The sequence below is a fragment of the Muscardinus avellanarius genome, assembly GCF_963383645.1.
Source record: "Muscardinus avellanarius genome assembly, chromosome: 1".
Lineage (NCBI taxonomy): Eukaryota > Metazoa > Chordata > Mammalia > Rodentia > Gliridae > Muscardinus > Muscardinus avellanarius.
Genome location: NC_137786.1, coordinates 81,775,309 through 81,799,629, shown reverse-complemented (window position 1 = coordinate 81,799,629; position 24,321 = coordinate 81,775,309). Strand labels below are relative to the sequence as shown.

The window sequence follows — 24,321 nt, the reverse complement described above, 5'->3', positions numbered from 1 at the left end:
TAAAAATAGGTCTGGGAGTGTAGCCCGGAGATAGAAGGGCTTCCAGGAACCCCAGTACCACTAAAAAAAAAAAAAAAAAAAAAAAAGCAGACAGAGAAACTCAGAGCAATCTGGCAATTGACATCATCATCTTAGTGCCAACGCAGTCACACTCATGGACCACCCAACCACCACCTAGGACTACAGTACCTTGCCGATGGGCAACTTTGGTACAATAAGCATAAGATTTACCATTTTAAACATCTTTAAGCGTACTGTTTCAATGGAATTAAGGACATTCACATGGTTATGCAACTAGTACCACTATATATTTTCAGAAGTATCTCCCCAAACTAAAATTCTGTGCCCAATAGACAATAACCCCCCTTAAATTCCTACCCCCAGGCTCACTTTCTGTCACCATGAATTTCACTATTCTATGTACCACACATAAGTGAAATTGTACCATGTTTGACCTCTTGGGCCTGGCTTATTTCATTTAGCATAATGTTCTCCAAGATGCATCCACATATTGGCATATATCAAAATTTTTTCTCTTTCAGAAGGGAATTACGTTTTCTCTAATATGCTCAAACTAGGGAGCATTGGGGATACCAGAGGGACTCCAGACAATGGAGAAGAAACCTCACCAAAGCTAGAATGGAAGGATAGGAGAGGAAGAAGGCCGAAGTTGATTAATGAAGGAGTTACATCTGAATATGTGTAAAAATATAAATATACCATGGTTAAGCTGGTCACTCATTATTGGGAGGGAAGGAAGGGGAAAGTGGGGAGGGTGTCAAGCACAGTTTGAATGTATGCCATTTTCAGTATGTTCCACATTAAAAAATAATAAAAATAAAAAAATTTTAAATTATATTTACAACAAAAATAAAAATTTCTTCTCTTTAGAGATCAAATAATATTCCATTGTATGTATATATCATATTTTGTTTACTCATTTAACCTCAGATGGACATTGAGACTGTTCAGTTCTCACTTTTTTTTTTTTTTTGCAGGTCTGGGGATAGAACCCAGGGGCATTCGACCTCCTAGCTACACCTCCTGCCCTATTTTTTATTCTTTATTTTGAAACCGGGTCTCACTGAGTTGCAGAGGGCCTCACTAAGTAGCTAAGGCTGTCTGTGAACTGCGACCCTCTGGTCTCCGCCTCCTGAATGCTGGGATTACAAGCGTGCACCACCACGCCCAGCTCTCGCTTTTTAATTAAGTACAGCTCTCTTAAAAACACTAAAAATGTCCGGCGGGCGTGGTGGCGCATGCTTGTAATCCCCGGGCTTGGGAGGCGGAGGCAGGAGAATCGCCCTGGTTTGTAGTCAGCCTTGCTGGCTTAAGAGATCCTGTTTCCAAATAAAATATAAAATAGGTCTGGGAATGTAGCCCAGAGGTAGAAGGGCTTCCAGGAACCCCAATACCTCTAGCCATTTTTTATTTTGTAACAGGGTCTTGCTACACTGCTGAGACTATCCTAAAACCCGCAATCCTCCTGTCTTAGCCTCCCAAGTACTAGTATTATAAGCATTTGCATAAATGTCTGGCTGTAATCTCATATCTTAAGGAAGAAACTCAAGGATAAGATATTTTAAAAGTTGCCAAGCACAGTGGCACATGCCTCTAATCCCAGGCACTCTGAAGGTGGGGGCAGGAAAATCTCAAGTTTGGCTAGCCTGGACAACTAAGAGATTGTGTCTCAAAATAAAATTTTTTTAAAGGTCTAGGGATATAGCTCAGTATTCGAGTGGCCCTGAGCTTAATCCCCAGTATATATTCTCCCATACTATATAATATATATACATATGTATATATATATATATGTGTGTGTGTGTATGTTGTATTCTTATGTGTTTTATATATGTGTCTACATGATAAAATATTCCTATACTATTAGTATAGGAATGTGGTGGCACATGCTTATAATACTAATACTTACCCTAGGTTCAAACCCTGGTGCCAAAAAAAATCCCATGACATACACACAAAACCACACACACACACACACACACACACACACACACACACATTCAAATGTTCCTCCTATAATTTTAGCATATAAAACTAGATTTTTTTTTTTTTTGGATATTAGGGATTGAACTCAGGGGCACTCTACCTCTGAGCTATACCCCCAGTTCTATTTTATTTTTTTATTTTAAAACAGGGTCTTACTAAATTGCAGAGGCCTTCACTAAGTAGCTGAGGCTGACCATGAACCTGTGATCCTTCTGTCTCAGTCTCCCAAGTACTGGGATTAAGTGTGCACCACCACAACCAGCTGATTTTTTTTTTTTTTTTTTGCAGTATTAAGGGTTGAACCCAGGGACATTTTACCTCCAAGTTATACCCCTGCCCTATTTTATTTTTTATTTTGAAACAGGGTGTCATTAAGTTGTGGAGGACGTCACTAAGTAGCTGAGGCTGACCATGAACCTGTGATCCTCCTGTCTCAGCCTCCCAAGTACTGGAATTACAAGTGTGTGCCACCACACTCAGCTCCTGGCTGAACTTAAATTCTCTTAAATAGGAGAGTAAATATGACTTCATGGGAATCACCAAAGGATGGATAGACTGGGCTTAAGTGCAAACAGAGAGCAGGAATTTGTACCTCGGTCTGAAGAAACTGATATGACTAAGGGAAACAACCATCTCTTGCATGTAAGAGACTGAACATAAACCAGAGTACCCCGATGGAGACGCAGGAATCTCAAGGTAGAATCTTGGCAGAGAGCTGAGAGGGTGGGGGCGTGTGGGGGCTGAAGTGAGAGAATGCCAGAACTGCTCAGCTATAAAAGAAGGCACGCATGATGCTTTCCTGAAACGAAGTTTCCTGAATCCCAGGAAACTGGCAGAGATGATAACAGATTGACTTGCAAGTTTTGATTATTCAGAGAGCTACTGCAGAGTCTAATTCTGCTCAAAGACGGAAGCCAGAGAAATGATGAAGAAAAAATCCATAAAATTCTGGCCAACAGGATGAACTGGTGGGTGAAGTGGAACATTAAACTCAAAATGTCAAAGAAAACCTTGTGTGTTAGTCAGCTTTCCATCGCTTTAACAAATACCTATTATATTCAACTTATGAAGAAAAAAGGTTTTGGTTTGCAGTTTAGAGCTTTAGTCCATGACCAGTTGGCCCTGCTGTTTTGGGCCTATGGCAGCAGATCATGGCAGGACTGCTTGGTAGAGCAAAACCACTAACCTTATGTCTGGGAAAGGAGAGAGGAGGAGGAAGGGACCAAAACTCCCACAATCAACCTTTAAGGGTGATGCCTCCCAAACCCAAAGACCTCCTGTTAGGCCCCACCTCTTAAAGTTTCCAGCATCTCCCAACAACACCAAGCTAGGGAGCAAGCTTCTAACACATAGGTTTCCAAGGGGACTTTGGGATCCAAACCATAGCACCTAGCAAGAAAATTTTCCTATTACCTGGGACTCATAACTGATAAATTCCAAACAAGAACAGGATAAAGGAAAACTGCTAAGTTTAGGCCTAATTTATGCAAATAAAAACTCTTTAGGAGCAATAAAATTCAAAGAGTTGGCATATTAGGCTTTTTAAATTTGGGAGAAAAATAAGGAGAATCACATAGTTAGAAACTACTGAATCGGGAAAACGGGTCAGGAAGAATCCGAAAAACAATGGGTCAGGAAGAATTTCCTGATGAGAAATCAAGTGCCTGTGAGGTGAGAGGACGCACCTATAGAAACCAATGTGAGCACTCAGGAACCTCTCTAACACAGAACTATTTAAAGATAATGGAAAAGAAATGTGTGGCCATTTTTTTTACAAGCATGACAGGCTTGTAGGAAAATACAAAATTGCAAAATTTTTTATAAGTATGACAAATTTGTTAGTACAGTATAACATTGATTCATCAAAACTAAATTGAGGGCTGGGTGTGGTGGTGTATGCCTGTAATCACAGTACCTGGGAGGCGGAGACAGGAGGATCACAGGTGTGTGGCCAGCCTCTGCAAACTAGTGAGACATAAAGACACTGTAGGGCTGGGTTGTAGCTCAGAGGTAGGATCCTCAGTACCACAAAATAAATAAAAAAAAAAAATAAATAAATAAATAATAAAATCTTAAGAAAAAGCTGAATTGAGGGCTGGTGTGGTGGCACATGCCTGTAATTTCGGTACTTGGGAGGCTAAGACAGGAGGATTGCTAGTTTGGGGTCAGCCTCAGCAATTTGGTAAGATCCTCAACAACCTAGAAAGTCCCTGTTTCAAAATAAAAAAATAAGAAAACCCAGAGGTAAAGCTTGGAGGTAGATTTCCCAAGTTCAATCCCTAGCACCAAAAATATAAAATAAAATAAAATAAAAACAATAAGCAAAAAGAACCGAGGTTGTAAAAATACTAGGGGGAAAAAAGAAAAAAAATTAACTAAATATGGAGCAGGACTTTTTAAATTTATCTCAAGCTCAATGTAAATATATTACAAAGAAACCGGGCGTGGTGGCACATGCTTGTAGTCCCAGCATTCGCGAGGCCGAGACCGGAGGACGGTGGTTCGCAGACAGCCTCAGCTACTTAGTGAGGCCCTCTGCAACTCAGTGAGACCCGGTTTCAAAATAAAGAATAAAAAATAGGGCGGGGGGGTATAGCTTGGAGGTCAAATGCCCCTGGGTTCCATCTTCAGACCCACAAAAAAAGATAATATATATTATATATATGTATATATAATACATATTACAAAGCGATGAGGGTTACTCAATTTTTTAATGTTTTTATCCCTAGTATTAAATACATGTGATGATAAGACTTGAGTATGAGAAAATAAAGTATAAAATAGCTGGATAGTAAAAAAAAATAAAAGACTCAGGTGCTTTAAATTAACTCCCTTCTATGCCCAGAAACATATAGGTTGATTAATGAATTCGTCTTAGCACATGGGCGAGCTTTTGGCTGCCCAAGATCTGTCCTTTGACCCATCATGTGGCTCCCAGGAATGAAAACGAGTAAGATGGGGAGATGTGACCACATTGCAGGCTGGGAAGTTGATTTCAACGCAGCAATCCTAGTTTATTTATAGACCCTAGTGCAGTTTTTTTGTCAGGCTCATATTTTAGGGTCTTTGTAACTACAGTTACTCACAGTTTAATTATGTAAACTCCATCTGTTCCCTAGAACTAGTCATAATATAAACCTCAAAAATAAGTCCCAGCCTGGCATGGTGATGCATGCCTCTAATCCCAGTACTTGGAAGACGGAGACTGGAGGACCACAGGTTCAAAGCCAAACTCAGCAATTTAGTGAAACCCTCAGCAACTCAGCAAGACTCTGTTTAAAAAAAGGTTGGGGACTTCCGGGAAGATGGCGACCGAGAAAAGCGGGGCTTAAGAGCCCCGCTAACAATAAATCTCCATTACCACAAAATCAGCGCCTTTCATAGCCAGAAAACACCATCACTAGTGAAACAAAAAATTACCAGGCTCCAGAGAGAAAGCGGACTGAGAACAGAGCCATAGAGGAGATACACCGGCCTCGCGCCCGAGGATGCGGCAAACGCGGCAGCAGCGCCATACTGCCGGAGGCACCGGTGAATTCACGGGACGGCTACAGCAAGCCGAGGTGAGCCACTGCGGAACAGCCAGGCGAGATTTCTCCACGCAGAGAGCATCTAGAGCTCCCAGTGGCCGAGCTCAGCACACGCTGCAGGGATTCAGAGTAGAAATCAAAATCAAGAAGAAAAACGCCAGCCCCATAGCCAAGGGCGTAGCAGCGGCGCCATATTGCCACCGGCGGCAGCAACAACGAATTCAGTGAGGCCAGTACAGCCACATCTGCGTACTCAAGAACAATGAGTCAAATTGCGGGCCACAGAGGAGAAATCCCAGTACTGTACTCCCTGGGACTTGACCCAGTGGGGGAGGGGCGGTGGCAGAGATATCACACCATAGGAGAACGTGCAACCTGACACCCCCCACAGTCTAAAGCAGCCTCTATCGACTCTCTGGGTCAGAGACTCTGTGATAAAACCCAGTAAAGGAGTAGTGGGGTCCGAGATACTACTGACTCGAGATCCAGAACACCTTAAGGGAAGTCATAGTGACCCAAGGGAAGAACCCAGAGAAGGCACAAACATCGGAAATCATGGGAAAGAGGAATAATACTGGAGCAATGAATGCCCACAACCCCACAACATCAGAACCCGATGAAACAGAAAATCAGAGATTTCTAGAAGATCAAATCAGGAAAATAACTGTAGAAATAATAGAGGTGCTTCAAAAAGAACTCAGAGAGAGCCAAAAAGAGATAAAGGATGCAATTAATGAAGTAAAGGCCTCAATTCAAAGCACAAACAACCGATTAGAACACATGGAGAACAGAATCTCGCTCTTAGAAGATGAGCAATCCAAAAATGAACTCATAGTTTCTAATCTAGAAAAAAATATCCGACAGCAGGAATCTGATATTGAAGAAATATTGGCCCATTTTAAGAGAGCTAACCTAAGAATAATTGGAATAGAGGAGGGAAAAGAAAGTGAAACCAAAGGGATCAACAATCTCTTCAAGGAAGTAATAGCAGAAAATTTTCCAAACATAGAGCAAGAGGTTGATACAAAGGTCCAGGAAACTTATAGAACTCCCTTTAGACAGGATCGGAGAAGAGGATCCCCACGCCACATAATTGTCAAAATGACCAATGTGGAAGCCAAGCAGAGAATCTTAAAGGCAACAAAAGCAAAGGGCCAAGTGACATTCAGAGGCAAACCAATTAGAATCACTCCAGACTTCCCAAACCAAGTTATGAGAGCCAGAAGGGCTTGGAGTAACATATTCCAAACTCTGAAAGAAAACAACTTCCAGCCAAAAATTTCCTACCCAGCAAAACTTTCTATCAAATTAGATGGAGAAATAAGAAGCTTCCATGACAAACAGAAACTGAAGGAATTTATATCTTCAAAACCAGCACTAGAGAAAATACTCAAAGAGATTAACTACAAAGAAGAAATAGGTAACACACACCAGAACCAGAGAAACAAGATTTTCCATCCAACAGACAATTAAGATTGGTTATCTGTGGAGATTCATTATTTATGTTAGTCTTTCACCTATCTCTAAATGGTATTGTTTGCCTTTATTGTTGTTAATTTTTAGGATTTCTAGTTGGAATATTAATATACCTTCAGATATAGCAATTGGAAATATTTTATCCCATTCTATTAGTAACTGTTAACTCTGTTTACATTGTCTTTGGATATACAATTTTTTTATTTTTTTATTTTTTAGGGAGTCTGTATACTCCTCTGTTGCCTGTGTCATTGAAATCATAACCAAGAAATCACTGCCAATTTCAATGTTGTGAGGTTTTATGACCCAGATTTTCTCCTAAAAGTTTATAGTCTTAAGATTTGTATTTAGGTCTATTATCTATTTTGAGTTAATATTTGTATATGGGATTAGGTAAGGGTCCAATTTTATTCTTTTCCATGTAATTATTATTTTTTAACAATATTTAGTTAAAAGATTATCATTTCCACCACCAAATGTTCGTGGAAACCTTGTCAAAAATAACTTGACAATATAGGGAAGAATTTAGCTCTAGGCTTTTATTTAACTCCAATGGTTTATATATCTGCCTTTAGAATAGTACTACACTGTTTCAATTATTGTAGCTTTATATGGTTTGAAATCAGAAAATATATATCTTCTAGCTTTGTTCTTTTTCAAGATCGTTTTGGGTACCTAGACTCCATATTCCATATTAGGATAGATTTTTTTCTGAAAAATAAATATATAAATATATGATAGTTTCACCTAAAAAATAGAAAAAAAATATTCTCTGGTAAGAAAGAAAGCAAAAAGAAATATTGAAATGTTTTCTTTAAGTCATCAAAAGCTTGGTATCAGACAAATGAAACTGTTATGTGAGATTATCATTTTTAATTTTAGATAAATTGCCATAATACTAGATGTCAACTACTAAGCCAAGCATGGGAGGGAGGGATAGGGAGAGAATGGGGTGGGGATTGGGTGGGGGCTGACTGGGAAAAGTGTGCATGTATGTCTACAAAAGTTTGTATCCTACTATGATGTATGAATACAGTGCACCAATAAAAAAAAAAAAAGGTTGGGGATGCAGCTCAGGGCAGAATGCCCCTAGGCTCAATGCTCAATACCAAAAACAAAGCAAAACAACAACAAAAACAAACAAAATAAAGAAGTCCCAAGTCTAGAACAGGACCCCAATAAACAGAGCATCCTGCAGTGATTTTTAATCTCAAGTTTTTCTTTCTTTCTTTTTTTTTCTTTTACTATAACTCTAATACAGTGAGATATGTATTACAAAAGGCTTTTGTAAGGATTGATGAAGTACGCCAATACTTCCTACATACAACTGGAACTTCCAAACATCCTCCTGAGATGAAGAAAGAAGTGAGTTTAGTCTAACCATGTCTATCAGTCATATAGACCAGCTCTATGATTTTACTTTCAGGAAATCTGTGATGTGATCCCTTTGGGAAATTCAGTGTAAATTCTATTTTCTATTAAAGGACACCAATAAAAAGGAATTCCAGCAAGGCTTGGTGATGCCTACCTGTAATATCAGCAGCTTGGGAGACTGAGGAAAAGAGGATAGCAAGTTTGAAGCTAGCCTGGGCAAATTTTTAGACTCTGACTCAAAATAAAAGATGAAAGTCAGGCATGGTAGCACACGTCCATAATCCAGTACTTGGGAAGCTAAGACAGGAAGATTGTAGGTTTGAGTCCGCCTCCGCAACTTAGTGAGACCCTCATCAACTTAATGAGACCCCGTTTCAAAGTTTAAAAATAGTTAAATAAAAAGAGACAGGATGTAACTTGAAGGGAGACCATCCTTGGGTTCAATTCTTAGTACCAAAGAGAGAGGGAGGGAGGGAGAGAGAGGGAGAGTGCGTGTGTGTGTGTGTGTGTGTAAGTGCATGCATGCAAGTGTGGTAATGCAGTAAGGGTAATAATAATAAAAGACAAAAAGGGCTAGGGATATACCTCAGTGGCAGAATGCCTCTGGGTTCAATACCCAGTACCAAAAGCAACCAACCAAACAGACAAAAATCAGAAGGAAGGAAGAAAGGAGGAAGGAAGGAAGGAAGGAAGGAAGGCAGGCTGATTCTATAACCGTAAATTCTACTACCTTAAAAAAGAAATAAATAAAAACTCTAAAGTTACTTAGCTACACACTGATGTGAAGACACTGCAGCCTCATTTAATCACTTCCCAAAACTAGTATCCATGTATCTTTGTGTGTGTGTGCTATGGGGTATGGAACCAGGAGTATTCTACCTCCGAGCTCACCCCCGGGCCTATTATTTTTATTCTTTATTTTGAAACAAGGCCTCACTGAGTTGCAAAGGGCCTCACTAATTAACTGAGGCTGTCCTTGAACCAGGGTCCTCCTGTCTCAGCCTTCCAAATGCTGGGATTACAAGTGTGCACCACCACACCCAGTTCTAATACTTCTTTTATTTTTATTTATTTATTTATTTATTTATTTATTTTTGCGGGTCTGGGGATGGAACCCAGGGGCATTTGACCTCCAAGCTACACCCCCTGCCCCATTTTTTATTCTTTATTTTGAAACCGGGTCTCACTGAGTTGCAGAGGGCCTCACTAAGTAGCTGAGGCTGTCCGCGAACTGGGATTCTGCAGTCTCAGCCTCCCGAATGCTGGGATTACAAGCATGCGCCACCACGCCCAGCCTAATACTTCTTTAAAAAACAGAAAGTTAAAAAACAATGTTTTATAACTCAATAAAAAAATCAAAAGCAGCGGCGGTGCGGGGCGAGTCACCTTGGCCTTCTTGAGCAGGTCGACGATGTCGAGGTTCATGGCGGCCAGCTCCCTACTCGGCATGCTCTGTAGCTGTGTGATGATGAACAGCTCGCAGATGTGCTGCAGCCTGGAGACCTGGTACATCTCAGCACAGATCAGGAGACACATGGCCTGGAAAATGCCAGCTGAGGAGAAAAGGGAAATAAAATCAGGTGATAAACCCAATGCTTCCACGACCTCAAACATAGACACCCAAAAAAACATGCTGGTGGTGTCACCGAGTGAGGGTGGAGCGTCCAGGAAAGGCCTCGAGGGCGTCTGCGTTCTGCACTGTCCTCCATTCTGTAGAGTCCACTGAGGCTGTTGCACTCAAAGGGAATCCAGAGATGGTGATTCACAGCTGCCCTTAACAAACCACCCAGAGCTATCAGACAACCTATTATTATTATTATTATTATTATTATTATTATTATTATTACTGGGGATTGAACCCAGGGACAATCTACATCCAAGCAACACCTCTAGCCCTATTTTTTTTTTTTTTTTTTTTGCAGGTCTGGGGATGGAACCCAGGGGCATTTGACCTCCGAACTACACCCCTGCCCTGCTTTTTATTCTTTATTTTGAAACAGGGTCTCACTAAGTAGATGAGGCTGTCCACGAATCGCGATCCTCCGGTCTCAGCCTCCCAAATGCTGGGATTACAAGCGTGTACCACCATGACCGGCTCCCAGCCCTATTTTTTATTCTTTATTTTGAAACCAGATCTCATAAGTTGCAGAAGGCCTCGCTGAGTAGGCTGGCCATGAACCTGCGATCCTCCTGCTTCAGCCTCCCAAGCACTGGGATTACAAGCATGCACCACCACGCCCGGCTCAGGCAACTCTTTCTTCTAGTGATTTTTTTTCTGTCTTGTTCTAGTCCCCAGTCTTGTTTGTTTTGTTTTTATTGTGGTTAAAAAAAAAACATAAAATTTACCATATCATTGTTTTTGAGTGTCCAGTTCAGTGGCATGAAGTGCCTTCACCTTGTTGTACACCCATGGCCACTACCCGTACCCAGAACTCCTTCTTTTATTTTTAAACATCTTTCCAAACTGAAGTTCTCTACCCACTAAACAATAACTTCTCATTCTCTCCTTCCCTCCAGCCTCTGGTAACCACCTAGGTTTTTTTTTTTCCCCCTATTAACACTTGTCCATGAGTCTGATTTTTCATGTACTTCTCTTTCCTCTCCCTCCTTACATTCTTTTGTAACTGTGGAATCAAGCACACTGTGCATGGTAAATATCTAACATAATGAACAGACTAACTCTGACATTTTCCCAATGCATATATTCTAGTATTGGGCTTAACTTTTTGCTCATTTTGATTAATTTTCACACACATACATTTCACCACTTTCTTTTTTTTTTTTTTTTTTTTGGTGGTACTGGGGTTCCTGGAAACACTTCTACCTCTGGGGTACACTCCCAGATCTATTTTTATATTATTTTTATTTGGAAACAGGGTCTCCTAAGCCAGCAAGGCTGGCTTCGAACCAGTGCGATCCTCCTGTCTCCGCCTCCCAAGCTCGAGGATGAAAAGAGCATGCACCACCACGCCCGGCCTACCACTTTCTTTCTTTATTTTGGTGGTACGGAGGATTGAATCCAGGGGTGATCTACTACTGAGCAACATTCCCAACCCCTTTTATTTTTATTTTGAAACAGGGTCGGTCATAGTTCCCCAGGCTGGCCTCCAACCTGTGACCCTCCTGTCTCAGCTCTCCAAATACTGGGACTACAGGCATGCATCCCCAAGCCAGCCTAATTTTATCACTTCTTAAAGTGCTCTGTCCTTTAGTTATCATTCTTCTCCTGGATACTTTTTCCTAATTAGCATGATAAAACCTAAAATGAGCAGTACCAATTGCAGATGACAACTAAGATACCAAATTTTCCTATTATTTCAAATTTGGTCATAGTTTTAATATATAAAATTGCCAACAATAAACTAACAAACGAATCTTTCTTTCCAATAAAAAAAAAAATGATAAGGCAATTTTAGGCACTGAGAGTAACTAGCTCCAGAATACTCTTTTTTTTTTTTTTTTTTTTTTTTGTACTGAGAAGAACCTTATATTAGCATTATACCTCAAAGCTATACTTCCGGCCCTATTTTTAAATCTTATGTTTTGAAACAGGACCTCATTAAGTTGCTGAGGCTGGCCTCAAACCTGCAATCCTCCTGTCTCAACCTCCCAAGCTCTGGGATTAGAGGTATATGCCATCACAAAGGGTTCAGAATACTCTTGGTTAACTGCAAGAACAACATTAATTCAATTAAAAAAATTTATTTTCTTGGAACTTCTAAAGCCTTTCACTAGAGGACTAATGACTTATTTAAAACTTACCTCAATAACAAATACAGGAAATTTTCCTAGTCTAAAACTTAAAGCAGTGAACCTCAAGAAGGATACGGTCTGCAATGTATGTTTGCACTTTCTATTCACTAGGGTGCCTGGCAGTGTTTACAATCAATGCTTCAGCCTTGTGGGCATGGGGCAACAGGTTTTTTTTGTTGTGTTTTTGTTTTTTTTTCTAGCTACATTTGTGCTGGGAGCCATCTGGTGGTAAAAGGATGAAGGATATAACCAAAGACCTTCTGTGCCTTCATCACAAGGCTCTAGGATCATTGAAAGGGTTTGATCTTCCTCAGAGATACATCTCACTAGGGAAAACTTGCCAGATCTGTTCCAAACTGTAGCTGCCGCAGATAGTTGGTTCTTAGTCAAAGGTGGTCCTTGGTTGGTAAATTTGGAAATAAATCCTACAATGTACTGATTATCCCAAACACCTTAGGACATGTTTTTAGACAAGTCAGTTTCGATTTCAGAAGTAAGAAGGAGTCTTTCAAAACTCTCACATCCTCTGGGGTTTCAGAATGTCAAAACACATTAAAAAATGCCTCAACCAGATGCCAGAACCATAAAAACAGCCACCTAACCTTCTCTGGAAGAGATAATGCTCCAAGGAGCTCTCTGCCCCAATCTCTAGACTGAGAGCAGCCACTGGGTGCCCCATATACCTTCACTTCCAAGTGTCTACAATGCCCACCATGCTGCTGTACCAGCAGGCACATATGAATTTATGCCAGAGTCATAGAGCCCAGAAAAGGCGTTCAATCATTGCTATTCCACTTGAACTACCTGGAAATTCACTGTTGCATCAACACTCTCTCCAACAGACCTTAAATGAAAATACATTTTACAGAATGCAATTTATTGAGAAAAAAGAATTATGAGATGTTATTTAACATGTGTACGGCTCACCTGGGCAACAGGAATCTGTGTATAGGTATTCTAAAAATGACAAGAAAGTCTCTTTGGAAACTCCATAAACTGGAATCAGGACACTCTTTGCTTCCATATAATTACCATTAAACATGGCTGCCATCACTTCACAGCGGGCTACCAGGATGGCCCTGTGGGCGGGCACCGTCGTACCTGAAAGTTGCAAAAGGGAGTCAAAGTCAAGCAAGATAAACTCCCTGAGTTACTACACTAGATGTTTCTAATTAGAGGGAATGCCATCAGCTAGGCTGATATGCAGAGACCAAACCACCATCACTCCAGAGACTTCTTAGCTTTAAATTGATTGACACAGATTTCAAAAGTTGACTTTGAAAGTGACAATTTTCAAATCAGGCAACCATTTGTTCTTAAGTTTCTAATTTCCTGTACACAGAAACACTGAAATAACATATTTTGCTTTGTGTTTTTATAGTGAAATACTTCTGCTTTCTTGACTGGTTTAAAATAAAGCATCCTCTGCCCAGGTTCTTCCACAGAAAATGACCCCATTACCCTTCTTGGCAAAACTCAAAGAAGGGACTTGGCCAGCCTTCTCCCATACCAGAAAAGGGACACTGAAAACAATCTCTCGCAGAGCCAAGGAGAGCAGTTCCGATGTTAAAGAGCCTGGAAGAGGAAGCCCTTGGTCCCTGCTCTCTCTCTCCAGGGAACTACTCTTATCCACATACAAAATGCCTTCCTGTGGGAGAGCAAGGCCTTTGGATTCTAAAGGCCTGTCAGCCCACACCCCACCCTGAAGATTACTAAACTACACCGACTCTCTAGGGAAACTGAACTGACTTCAGGGAGCACTCACTAGACTCCCCAGCTACGCCGAGCTGCACAGGCACACTGCCAGCGGGACACAGGTGGCCAGGGAATCCTAGGGTGGTTCTCACCCATCCCACTACCCAAGGAGGCCACCAGTCCACACCGCCAACATTCTGCTCAGCCTACTCCAGTTCCAAGGACCAGTACCAAACAAGTACCATGTGCCAATCATAGTTTGGAATTGAATTGTTTTGCAGCAGGAGTTTTAGTGGAGGACAGCACAGTGAGGTGCCAGAGCTGTTCCTTCCAGGAGGTAACTACAAGCCAATGTATCCTGCTCTACTCAGGAACTTACCTCCATGCCCCTAAAATCTCACACTTTATCAGGGGTGTATATTCTTTCTGAAAATATTTAGAATTATTGGGTTTTCCTTTATAGTCGAGCAAAACCTCTCCTGGCTCAAGGAAGAGGAAAAGAGTTTCATCTAAGCCCACCAGCAGGCGTTCTCCCTTCTCCATGGGTCAGTATCCAGCCTCCATGTATCAGTGTCCTTCTACTAAGGGGACACCAGTCCATCATTAACACATGCTGGATATGTATGTAGGCAGCAATTAACATGGGAGTCAAATGGGTAATGCAATCTGACTTGTAATTTTAGAGTTTAAAAATGTTCAAGATAGCCGGGCGTGGTGGCACATGCTTGTAATCCCCACGCTTGGGAGGCTGAGACAGGAGGACCGCGCAGGTTCGAAGCCAGCCTCAGCTACTTAGTGAGGCTCTCAGCAACTTAGTGAGACCCTGTTTCCAAATAAAATATAAAAAATAGGTCTGGGAGTATAGCCCGGAGGTAGAAAGCCTCTGGGTTCCACCCCCAGAACCACCAAAATAAAATTTAAAAAATTTTAAAAAAATGTTCAAGATAAATAGGGCATCATTAAAAAAAAGGCAAAGGAAGAAAAATTAGAACATAGCTTAAACTAGATGACCCCTTATTTGAGTTAAGCAGAGGGATTTAAGATTGACTAAAAATATCAAGTGGATAATAGATAGGGGTGGAATTTGATGAGTAAGGCTGGAAATTTCTGTGGAGGCTGGGAGCAGCGGTACCTGCCTGTCGTCCCAGCAACTGGGCAAGCTGAGGCAGGAATATTGAAAGTTCAAGGCCAGCCTTGGCAATTTAGGGAGAATCTGTCTCAAAATAAAAAATAAAGAGGGTCTGGAATGAAGTAGAGCAATCCTAGGTCCAATCCCCAGTGTGCAAAAATAAATACACACAAACATACAAATAAATAAAGCTGAGGATAATGCTACAACCATGGTGGCGTATGCCTGTAATTCCAGGACTTGGGAGGCTGGAAGAGGAGAATCAAGGACAGCCTTAGCAACTTAGTGAGACCCTGTTTAAAATATATATATATATATATATATATATATATATATATATATATATATATATAATAGGGCTGCAGGTGTAGTTCAGAGGTCAAATGCCCCTGTGTTTTATTCCCACTATCACCACCAAAAATTTAAAAAAAGAAAGAAAAAGAAACTACATAAGTAGCCAGGGAAGAATATAATTTCATAAAAAACTTTCATGTGACACAGATTCAGATGTCAAAAGGAAACCCTGGCTTTCTATATCATGTCTAAATATTTACCAACACTCATTTTAGAACCGCTATAGTAATTTCTGTTTTTAAACAACAAATTACAGGTGGCAGTAAAAATAGGTATCTGCTGACCACCTATTATAGGGACAGTTTCCCATGTCAGAGTTTCCCATCCCACATCACCCTCAGCCTGGAACATTTCTTAAAAAAGGACTGACTGTGGCACCTGGGCTCAACAGGAAAAAGTACATGACCCACGGTCCTGCTGCCACCGAGGGGAGGGAGTGGAGTCTACATGAGGCCTCCGCTGCCCAAGATGAAAATTAGAACCCCCCCCCCATCTTACAGAAGAGAAAATAAAGGGGCTGAACATTATACATGGAAATTTTCTGTTAAAATTCCAGGGTTACTAAGCCAGGCGTGGTGGTGCACACTTGTAATCCCACTATTCGAGAGGCTGAGACAGGAGGATCGCAGGTTGAAGCCAGCCTCAGCAGCTTAGTAAGGCCCTCTGCAACTTACTAAGTGAGACTCTGTTTCCAAATAAGTAAAAGTGGCCTGAGGGTATAAATTGGAGTTTAATCCCTAGTTCCCCCCCCCCAAAAAAAATTAAGGTTATTAATCTATTTCCACCGGCATCTACTATCCACTTCGTAGGTTTGCTCAATCTTAAAGGATCAGAAATGGAAAGCAACACAACCAAGTCCCTATAGTAAGTATGCATCCAAGCAAACATCCCAGCGAGGTCTTTCGGCCCATGTCATTTCCACCTCACCAAGCTGTGTCACTGTCAGTGCTGGGCTAAGTTGTTCCCTACATTGTATTCTCATTAGGTTTCCGTGAGCCTCTCATGGAGTTGACTGATATTCAGGCTCAAAACTGGACTGAAGGAGCCAAAGAGTTATTTACATGTAACTTCAGATTTACTAGGATTGCCCCAAAACACTACATTTAAATGAATAATTATTTAATTTTAAAATTATCTCTTCATTGTGTCATTAAATTTATTTTAAGGATAGTAAAGTTATACCAAAATGCAAATTATTTCCAAATATAAATCTTTCAGGATATGTATTTTGCATTATAAATATTTTAGGTAAAATGTATTAAGAAAAACTGCAAATTTACCTAAGACTTCATTATAACTTTAAGGATTTTTTTTTGGTAATTAAGATTTGAGATGAGCAGGGTGTGATGGAACCTCCCAGTACCTGGGAAGCTGAAACAGGAGGATTGCAGGTTTAAGAACAGCCTTAGCAACTTAGTGAAATTCTCAGCAACCTAGTGAGACCTTATTTCAAAACAAAAATAAAAAGGGCTGAAGGTGTTACTCGGAGGTATAATGTCTCATCACATACAAAAAAGATTTGAGATTGATCAATCTCTAACCATTACTCTGAGGGTCTGTCTGAAGTTCAATATAAGTCCATTTAAAATATAACAAAATTTTTCTCCCCATTTTTGGTGTAAAACTCTTAAAATTAGATTTTCTGAATGACATTAAAATTTGACTAGCCTGTTAATAATTTCAGTACAGCCGGGTGTGGTGGCACACGCTTGTAATCCCCACACTTGGGAGGCTGAGAGAGGAGGATCGCACAGGTTCAAAGCCAGGCTCAGCTACTTAGTGAGGCTCTCAGCAACTTAGTGAGACCCTGTTTCCAAATAAAATATAAAATGGGTCTGGGAGTGTAGCCGGGAAGTAGAAAGCCTCTGGGTTCCACCCCCAGTACCACCAAAAAATAAATAAATAAATAAAAATAATAAAAATAATAATTTCAGTACAACTAAAAACTATAGGCTCAAATATTGTCACACTGAGAGGCATTAGTGTAACCTAAAAGGCAAATTTTCAACATCTGGTGTACATTTCTTGAAAATGGCAAGAATATAAACGGGATTCATGTGAGAATTCACCGTGATTTTTTCAACAGAGCAACAGCTATGACTAAACTATTCTGAAATCCATCTAATTTTCCTGGTTGCACTAACCAGATGTTTTAAGCACACTGGTCATTTAAAGTTAGAGAGGTAAAACTCTCTGCTACACCATCACTAGGCAACTGGGGCTGTGAAATAACAATACCAAAAACACCGGGCAACTGCTGGGGTCAAAATACAGCAGGTCTCAAGACTTGACATGTGATATCTAGTAAACTGGTGCCAGAATGTGTGCCACTATTATATTATGCATGTTATGTCAATAATAATTCATCTATAAATGTCTTAACACCTAAAGTATCAATGGAACAGAACAGATTTGGCTTTTGATTTGCACAAGCTGGGTTCCTTGACTTTAGATTGAAATATTAAACAAAAACACATGGCCACAACAAATCTGTATGAAAAATTAAGATTACTTATATCTATACTGACAAAGATATACTAAAGTATTATCATATACTGCTAATGAGAATGTAAGTTGGTATAGTATCTCTGGATACATATAATAGCAAATATTGAGTTTTACAGATGTTTATATCCTTTAAGAAGTTAACCAATAGTCTTAATTTCAGAATGAGATATTAGTACCAAATCTTTGAATGTAGCTATTTTTTCTACTATTGAAAAAGTAGAATATACCTAAATTTATACCTATAGCAAAAAAATTAAATAAAAAAGGTTATAATCATATAATGACATTTAAAATGTTGAGGTTTTTTAGTACCAGGTAAAATATTTTTGATGTAATGTTTAAAATAAAATATGAAACTGGAAAAAATACTACTTATTACTTCACCCTTTAAGCCGGGGAAAATGATAAATATAGCCAAATCAAACACCAGTTGTCTTTGGGGAACAGGATTCTAAGTAACTTTTCATCTTTATGTATTACCTGGCTATCCTACAATGAGTACCTCGTGACATTTTTCTAATCACACCATCCTCATCACACTTTTTTTTTGGGGGGGATGCTTGGGATTGAACCCAAGGGGATTCTATCTCCAAGCTACACCCCCAGCCCGATCTTTTATTCTTCACTTTGAAACAGAGTCTCACTAAGTTGCAGAGGGCCTCACTAAGTAGCTGAGGCTGTCCGCGGACTTCTCAGCCTCCTGTCTCAGCCTCCCGAGTACTGGGATTACAAGTGCGCACCACCATGCCCGGCATCATCACATTTTCTAAAGGTAATCATGGCTCACTAAATATGTTGTATGTCCTTATAACCATTTTTATACACTTATGAACAAAATAAACATATTTGCTATAAATGAGATCATTCTCACACACTGATCTATAGCAATCGTATAAGACTTTCATAAATAGAAAAGAATAACAAAGTCTCTTCATGAATGTATATCCTATTTTTTAAATACATGTGAGGATGTGAATTACACCGGCGATTCTCTAAGTCCTCTGCTGTTTTCTTCATTTGGAATGTGTCTGGTTTTTCTATTTTTCTCCTATATGTTTTGGAGGGATTCCAGAAGTCCATCAGAGTACTGTGTCTAGTCATTTAAGCCTGCTGCCAGCGTGACCACACTGAAGTGGAGCCAGACAGGCTCCATTCCATCCAGAGGGAAGACAGACACGTATCCTAACCTCTGGAAGGAACGAGAACTTACTAAACTTCCTCCAATTCAAAAAATGTTTTGCTTGTATTCTCACTGCTACCATCCAACTGCCAACACTGGGAAGAACCTTTTTGACTGTATGTGTTTTGCCCTCTTCACTTCACCTTGCCAGATTGGTGGCCAGCCCAAGGACGCCCACTGGCCGGGACGCAGAGCCAGCGAGGGAGTGGGGGCTCCAGCCCCGCTCAGTCCTCTGTCAGCACCTCTGTTTCAAAGCTCCCCTGGAGCCGACAGCAGAGAAGCTGCTGCTCACCCTGCTTCCAACTACTCCCCACTCCTCTCTCTCCCAATGCCCATGGACACTTGGGTTTTTGAGCTGGGGAGGCTATAAAAAGCCCCACAGTGGCTGCTGTCGTGACCTGCACAGGCAACCAACTGGTCCTCACTCACCCAGTCCCTGCGTCGGTGGTGGTGGTGGGGGTGTGAACAGGTGCTGGCAAAAAGGGTCAGTAGGTAAAATAATGGAAGAAAAGAAAGAGATTACAAGGAGAAAGGATTCTCTATTTTCTCTTACTGCAACGTATATTTTCATATGTTGCATATTCCCTTTGAAAATCTTGTCAATAGGTTACACTGATAAGATGTTTGGTAACGATGCCTCCTATGCTAATTATAGGCAGGTGCCAATGTCTGCTATGCAAACATGGTAGTGAAACTCTAGTACAGCCAGAAAGAGAACATAGGGTAGGAGATAATTCCTAACTCATTAATCTATGATAAGGCCACAAATCCATATTCAATTTAGTAAGGAAGCTCCTTTCAAACTGGGCTACATAATTAACATCCCCGGCAGAGAGAAGACCCTCTCTCCTCCTAAGGGCTCATTACTATGCAACAAAGTCTTCCCAAAGAATATTTACACTTCAGATGTCGCTTCCCAACTAGAGGACCATTATTCTCATTACAAGCAGCCATTTGTTAAAGGGCCAGTCACTGCTCCAAGCACTATAGGGGACATAGTGGCTTAATATAACAACAAAGGTCCTTCCTGAGTGGTAACTGTTCAGTTTCCTCCAAAACCAGAAGCATGATCTCCCTCTCACCATTAGATTTCTAACACACACACACACACACACACACACACACACACAGAATGAGACCACACATTTGGAAATGAGTCCAAGAGAGATGATAGCTGAGGAGTGTGGGAACCTAGAAAATTTCCAACCTAGGGAAAAAAAGACACAGAGGACTAGGACCAGATCATGGCTTAGTAAGTGAATACCTCACTAGCTACACTGAACCTCCCTCATCTCAAATACTACTTGAGTGGTAAGAGAATGGGTGGCCCTGGCTATAGGCCCAGCAACAGAGCATCAGCTACTAATGTCAAAAGCACTGTGTCCACTTAACACACTATCTTCTACCATAGTGTGGGAGACAGTTTTAAAGACTTACCAAGGCTCACCTAAAACAGCCCTAGTAACTACTCTTGTACGTCCACATTACTTTCAGGTTATTACTTCTTTTCTCCCTTAAGAAAAACATGCCAGTGCATGTATGTGGCCAATCAAGCCTAAGCCAGGTGTGGCTGGAGGTAGAGCACAGGGACCTGGAGCAGAGCACTCAGCCATCTCCGGCGGCAATGGCCACTTTTTTTCAGAATATAGAAACCATTACCTTTCTTCCCCAAAAGGACTTTTGATGATTAGAAATACTTTTCTATCTACAAGTCAGATTTCTCCTCAACAATGGATGGCCTTTTCTATTGATATGTGAAACTTCTTAGGTGATTTGTACAAATTACCTGTTCCTATGTTTCAATTCACCAAGCATTTTGAGGAACACTTTCATCAACAGAGATTTTTCTCCTAGAAGCTAATGGGGGATTCTGTAATCCACAGGGGCTTTATTTTTAACAAGGCTTGCTCTACATATAATGAATAATATATGAGAGCTGGCTTTAGATATATACTCTGGATTTTTATTTTAGCAACTAATAAATCAAGATGTCATAATATTAGAGGCTTAGAGTCAGTTTTAGGTTTTTCTAAAATGAGGAAAGGGCAATTACACAAAGTCTAAGTATACACAAAGTCTATAGTCACACATTTTTTTCATGGTGCTAGAGACTGAGCACAGGGGCATTCTACCTCTAAGCTGCAGCCCCAGCCCTATTTTATTTTTTGTTTCAAAACAGGGTCTTGCTAGGTTGCTGAGGGTCTCACTAATTTGCTGAGCGCTTTGAACCCACTATCCTCCGGGCTCTACCTCCCAAGTACTGGTATTACAGGTGTGCACCTCTACAACCATCCCCTCCTCCCCTTTTCTGACTCAAGGTCACTTTTATCGTCCCATTTTCAGTGTCCCAGGCTCGCAGTGCATACCGTGCTGACAGGAGCTTTGGAAGGTACTCTGGAAAGCTTCCAGTTCTCTGTGTCTTGGCAAGAGAACAAAGTTAAAAGTAAAATGAATCTTTCTGGGGAAAGATTTTTAAAGTAAATGACTGCGTTAGCTGCCACATACTTCTATCATAAAATTAGAACTAGATCTTCTTCTTTCTAATGGCCCATATAAATTTCTACTGAATTCATTTGAAAACAACTTCTCTATCCTTCTTGCATAATTGATGGTGTCTGAGAATTCATTTTTAAGATTATGCTTTTAACCTACTAACGTGACAAAATCATCTATGCATATAATCAACCACGGGCACAGAAACCGCTCATTTTTATTAAAATTAGCATTACTTTCCCACAGAGATAAGAAGCAGCTTTCAGTTGCTCTGGTGATAACAATTCTCAGAGGCTGTAGGGAACAAATGTAGCAATATCTGTGGGAGCCTGATGTAGGCCAGGCATGACCCTCAGCCCACAGTTAGCTCCTTTTGCTCAAACAAAAAGAGCTAAATACAATAAGCAAGAAGTAATATAATTTTAACAGATCTGGTTTCAGATGAATAAAAAACTAGGATCTTAAAGAAATATGCACAAATATATAACAACATATTACAGATCACCCTGTTCCTTGCTGGTCCCTAAAAGTTAACAAAGTATATAGTAACGGGGGAAGTACAAATTACTTTTCTCGTTTTTATAATGTACTTCATTTCACTGGAACCTTCTGTTGAAATTCAGGTGGTATTTGTCTATATCCTGCAATAGAGAACAGACATTCACCACCTGAAGCTGAAACAGAAAGTGGGGGGAACAGACAAGAAGTAAAAACACATATAATGAACTTGTGGAAAGTTGAGTCATACCTTGTATTTCGAAGACCACATCAGCAAGCATTGGTTTATTAAGGAAAAACTTGAGGGAAGTGTTATAAAACCACAAAGGTTTTCTGGCTTGGTAGGTTTTGCAATTCCTCAGGCAATTAATCTATAAGAAAAAACATAAAAACAGGGGAAAGGTTGTTTGATATGCTTTGATAATACATGTGGGCTGGCTTAAGAATTTGGAAAACTGCTCAAACTGAAGAAATAATGATTATCTACTCTCTGGCACCTCCAGCGACAGTGTTGAAGGGTACTTACCCTCAAGCGTCACCTCTGCAGCCCATCCGTGAGCAACGGCCCAGTGCTCACCGGGCACAGGAGTCTGGGCACTGGCTGAAGGGGAGCTCAGCTCTACAGCCCAGAAGCTGTAGGATTCTGAATGCCCACACGTCTTTGTTGAGAAATGGTGATCCAAATTTACGTGAATGCCTAATAAAACTATCCAATTTGTTTGATGAGAAAGTATTCAAACAAAAATTCAATTTGTAACTAAGAAAAATAAATTTTCCCTTACCACACCATGTCTTTTACTGACTACTAGCTACTAGCTCAACATATTCTCCTAAAACAATGAACATTCAAGAAATACCTGAAAATGATAAAGTGGTTCATTTCCATCTTAACTGCTAATCTTTTTGTGTGTGTGGTACTGGGGATTAAACCCAGGGATGTGTTACCTCGGAGCCAGTCCCAACCCTATTTTATTTTTTACTTTGAAACAGGGTCTCACTAAATTGCTGAAGGCCTTGCTACGTTGCTGAGGCTGATCTTAAACCTGCAATCTTCCTGTCTCAGCCTCCCAAGTACTGGGATTAACAGGAATGTGCCACTGCACCCAGAATAACTGCCAATCTTACAACCTCTCCCACATACAGCACAGATTACTGGAACCTAGAGAAAGTTGCCTGGGTCTCTCTCTGTAACTCCAGATACTCTTCCCTTGACAGTATCACTGCCTGTCCTCCTCGCACCAGCTTGCTGCAGCTGGGGGCCTCCAGGGACAACACCTCTCTCCCACGAAGACTTTGGCACTTTGTTTATCCTTGCTGTCGTCTTTTCAGACGTCATTCCAACTCTTGAAGTCAAGGGACAGCCTCCCCTTCTTCCCCCTCTGTCCATTTCTTTTTTCTTCAGTATAATTCATTTATGCTGGATAAATAAGACTGAACAACATGTTCAGGTGGAGTTATCCAACAGATGAAGAAATAATAAGTCATTTTAAATACCAGGATTCATGAGGACTGCAATTTTTATTTTTTGTGGTACGCAGGGATGGGTGGAACCCAGGGGCTTTCTATCTCCAGGCTACACCCCCAGCCCTATTTTATAATTTATTTGAAAACAGGGCCTCACTCAGTTGCTGAGAGCCTCACTAAGTAGCTGAGGCTAGCTTTGAACCTGTGCCATCCTCCTGTCTCAGTCCCTCAAGGGCTGGGATTACAAGCGTGCGCCACTACACCCGGCTAGGACTGGATTTTACATTGTGTTACTGTAATCCCTCACTTGGACTGATTTAATTATGATCTTTATTGAAATGTCATATTTTCTTTATTCCTAATAGCGCCATCCAGTTTCCTGGCTAAATTAGAACTTCAGCCCTGGTCAAAACTCTGATCTTCTGTTTGGCCACCTAGAGAAATCAGACAGTTCTATCCCCAAGAAATAACCACACATGTAATCTTAAGAGAACAAATGACACCTACTTCCCACTCTGATTAAGCTACTGTGGCAGAAGTTTTACTTCTTTGTGGGGCGGAGGGCTGGTATTATCCTTTCTCACAAAGAAGAAAACACACTCGGAAATGGTATCACTTAACAACACAGAGAGGCCAGACAGGCCCACACGCATCCTGGTCCTATAAAGTCCATTCTCAGAACCTGTACACAGCATGGTTCAACACACGTGGAGGGAACTGGGGGAATCAGGTGCAAGTGACTACCCTTCATAAAGAAGAATCACAGCAAAATGCCCCAGAGAAGTAGCGAACTTACTGGGGTTTGAAAAGTCAGCTGCTTTATCTCCTACTCCAGAGACAGCCCTGATTTGCTTCAAGCC

At 40.7% G+C, this 24,321-nt stretch overlaps 1 protein-coding gene across 1 annotated transcript in view; it reads right to left on the bottom strand.

Annotated features, from left to right (window-relative positions):
- Positions 1–24,321, bottom strand: part of RHOBTB3 (Rho related BTB domain containing 3) — a gene marked incomplete at both ends in the record, with an annotated part of 69,768 nt that overhangs the window by 7,898 nt on the left and 37,549 nt on the right. Inside the window, 3 exons of the mRNA XM_080707445.1 lie at positions 9,774–9,940; positions 13,068–13,241; positions 22,248–22,368. Of these exons, the coding sequence (XP_080563571.1) occupies positions 9,774–9,940; positions 13,068–13,241; positions 22,248–22,368 (462 nt within the window). The remainder of the gene's footprint in view (positions 1–9,773; positions 9,941–13,067; positions 13,242–22,247; positions 22,369–24,321) is intronic.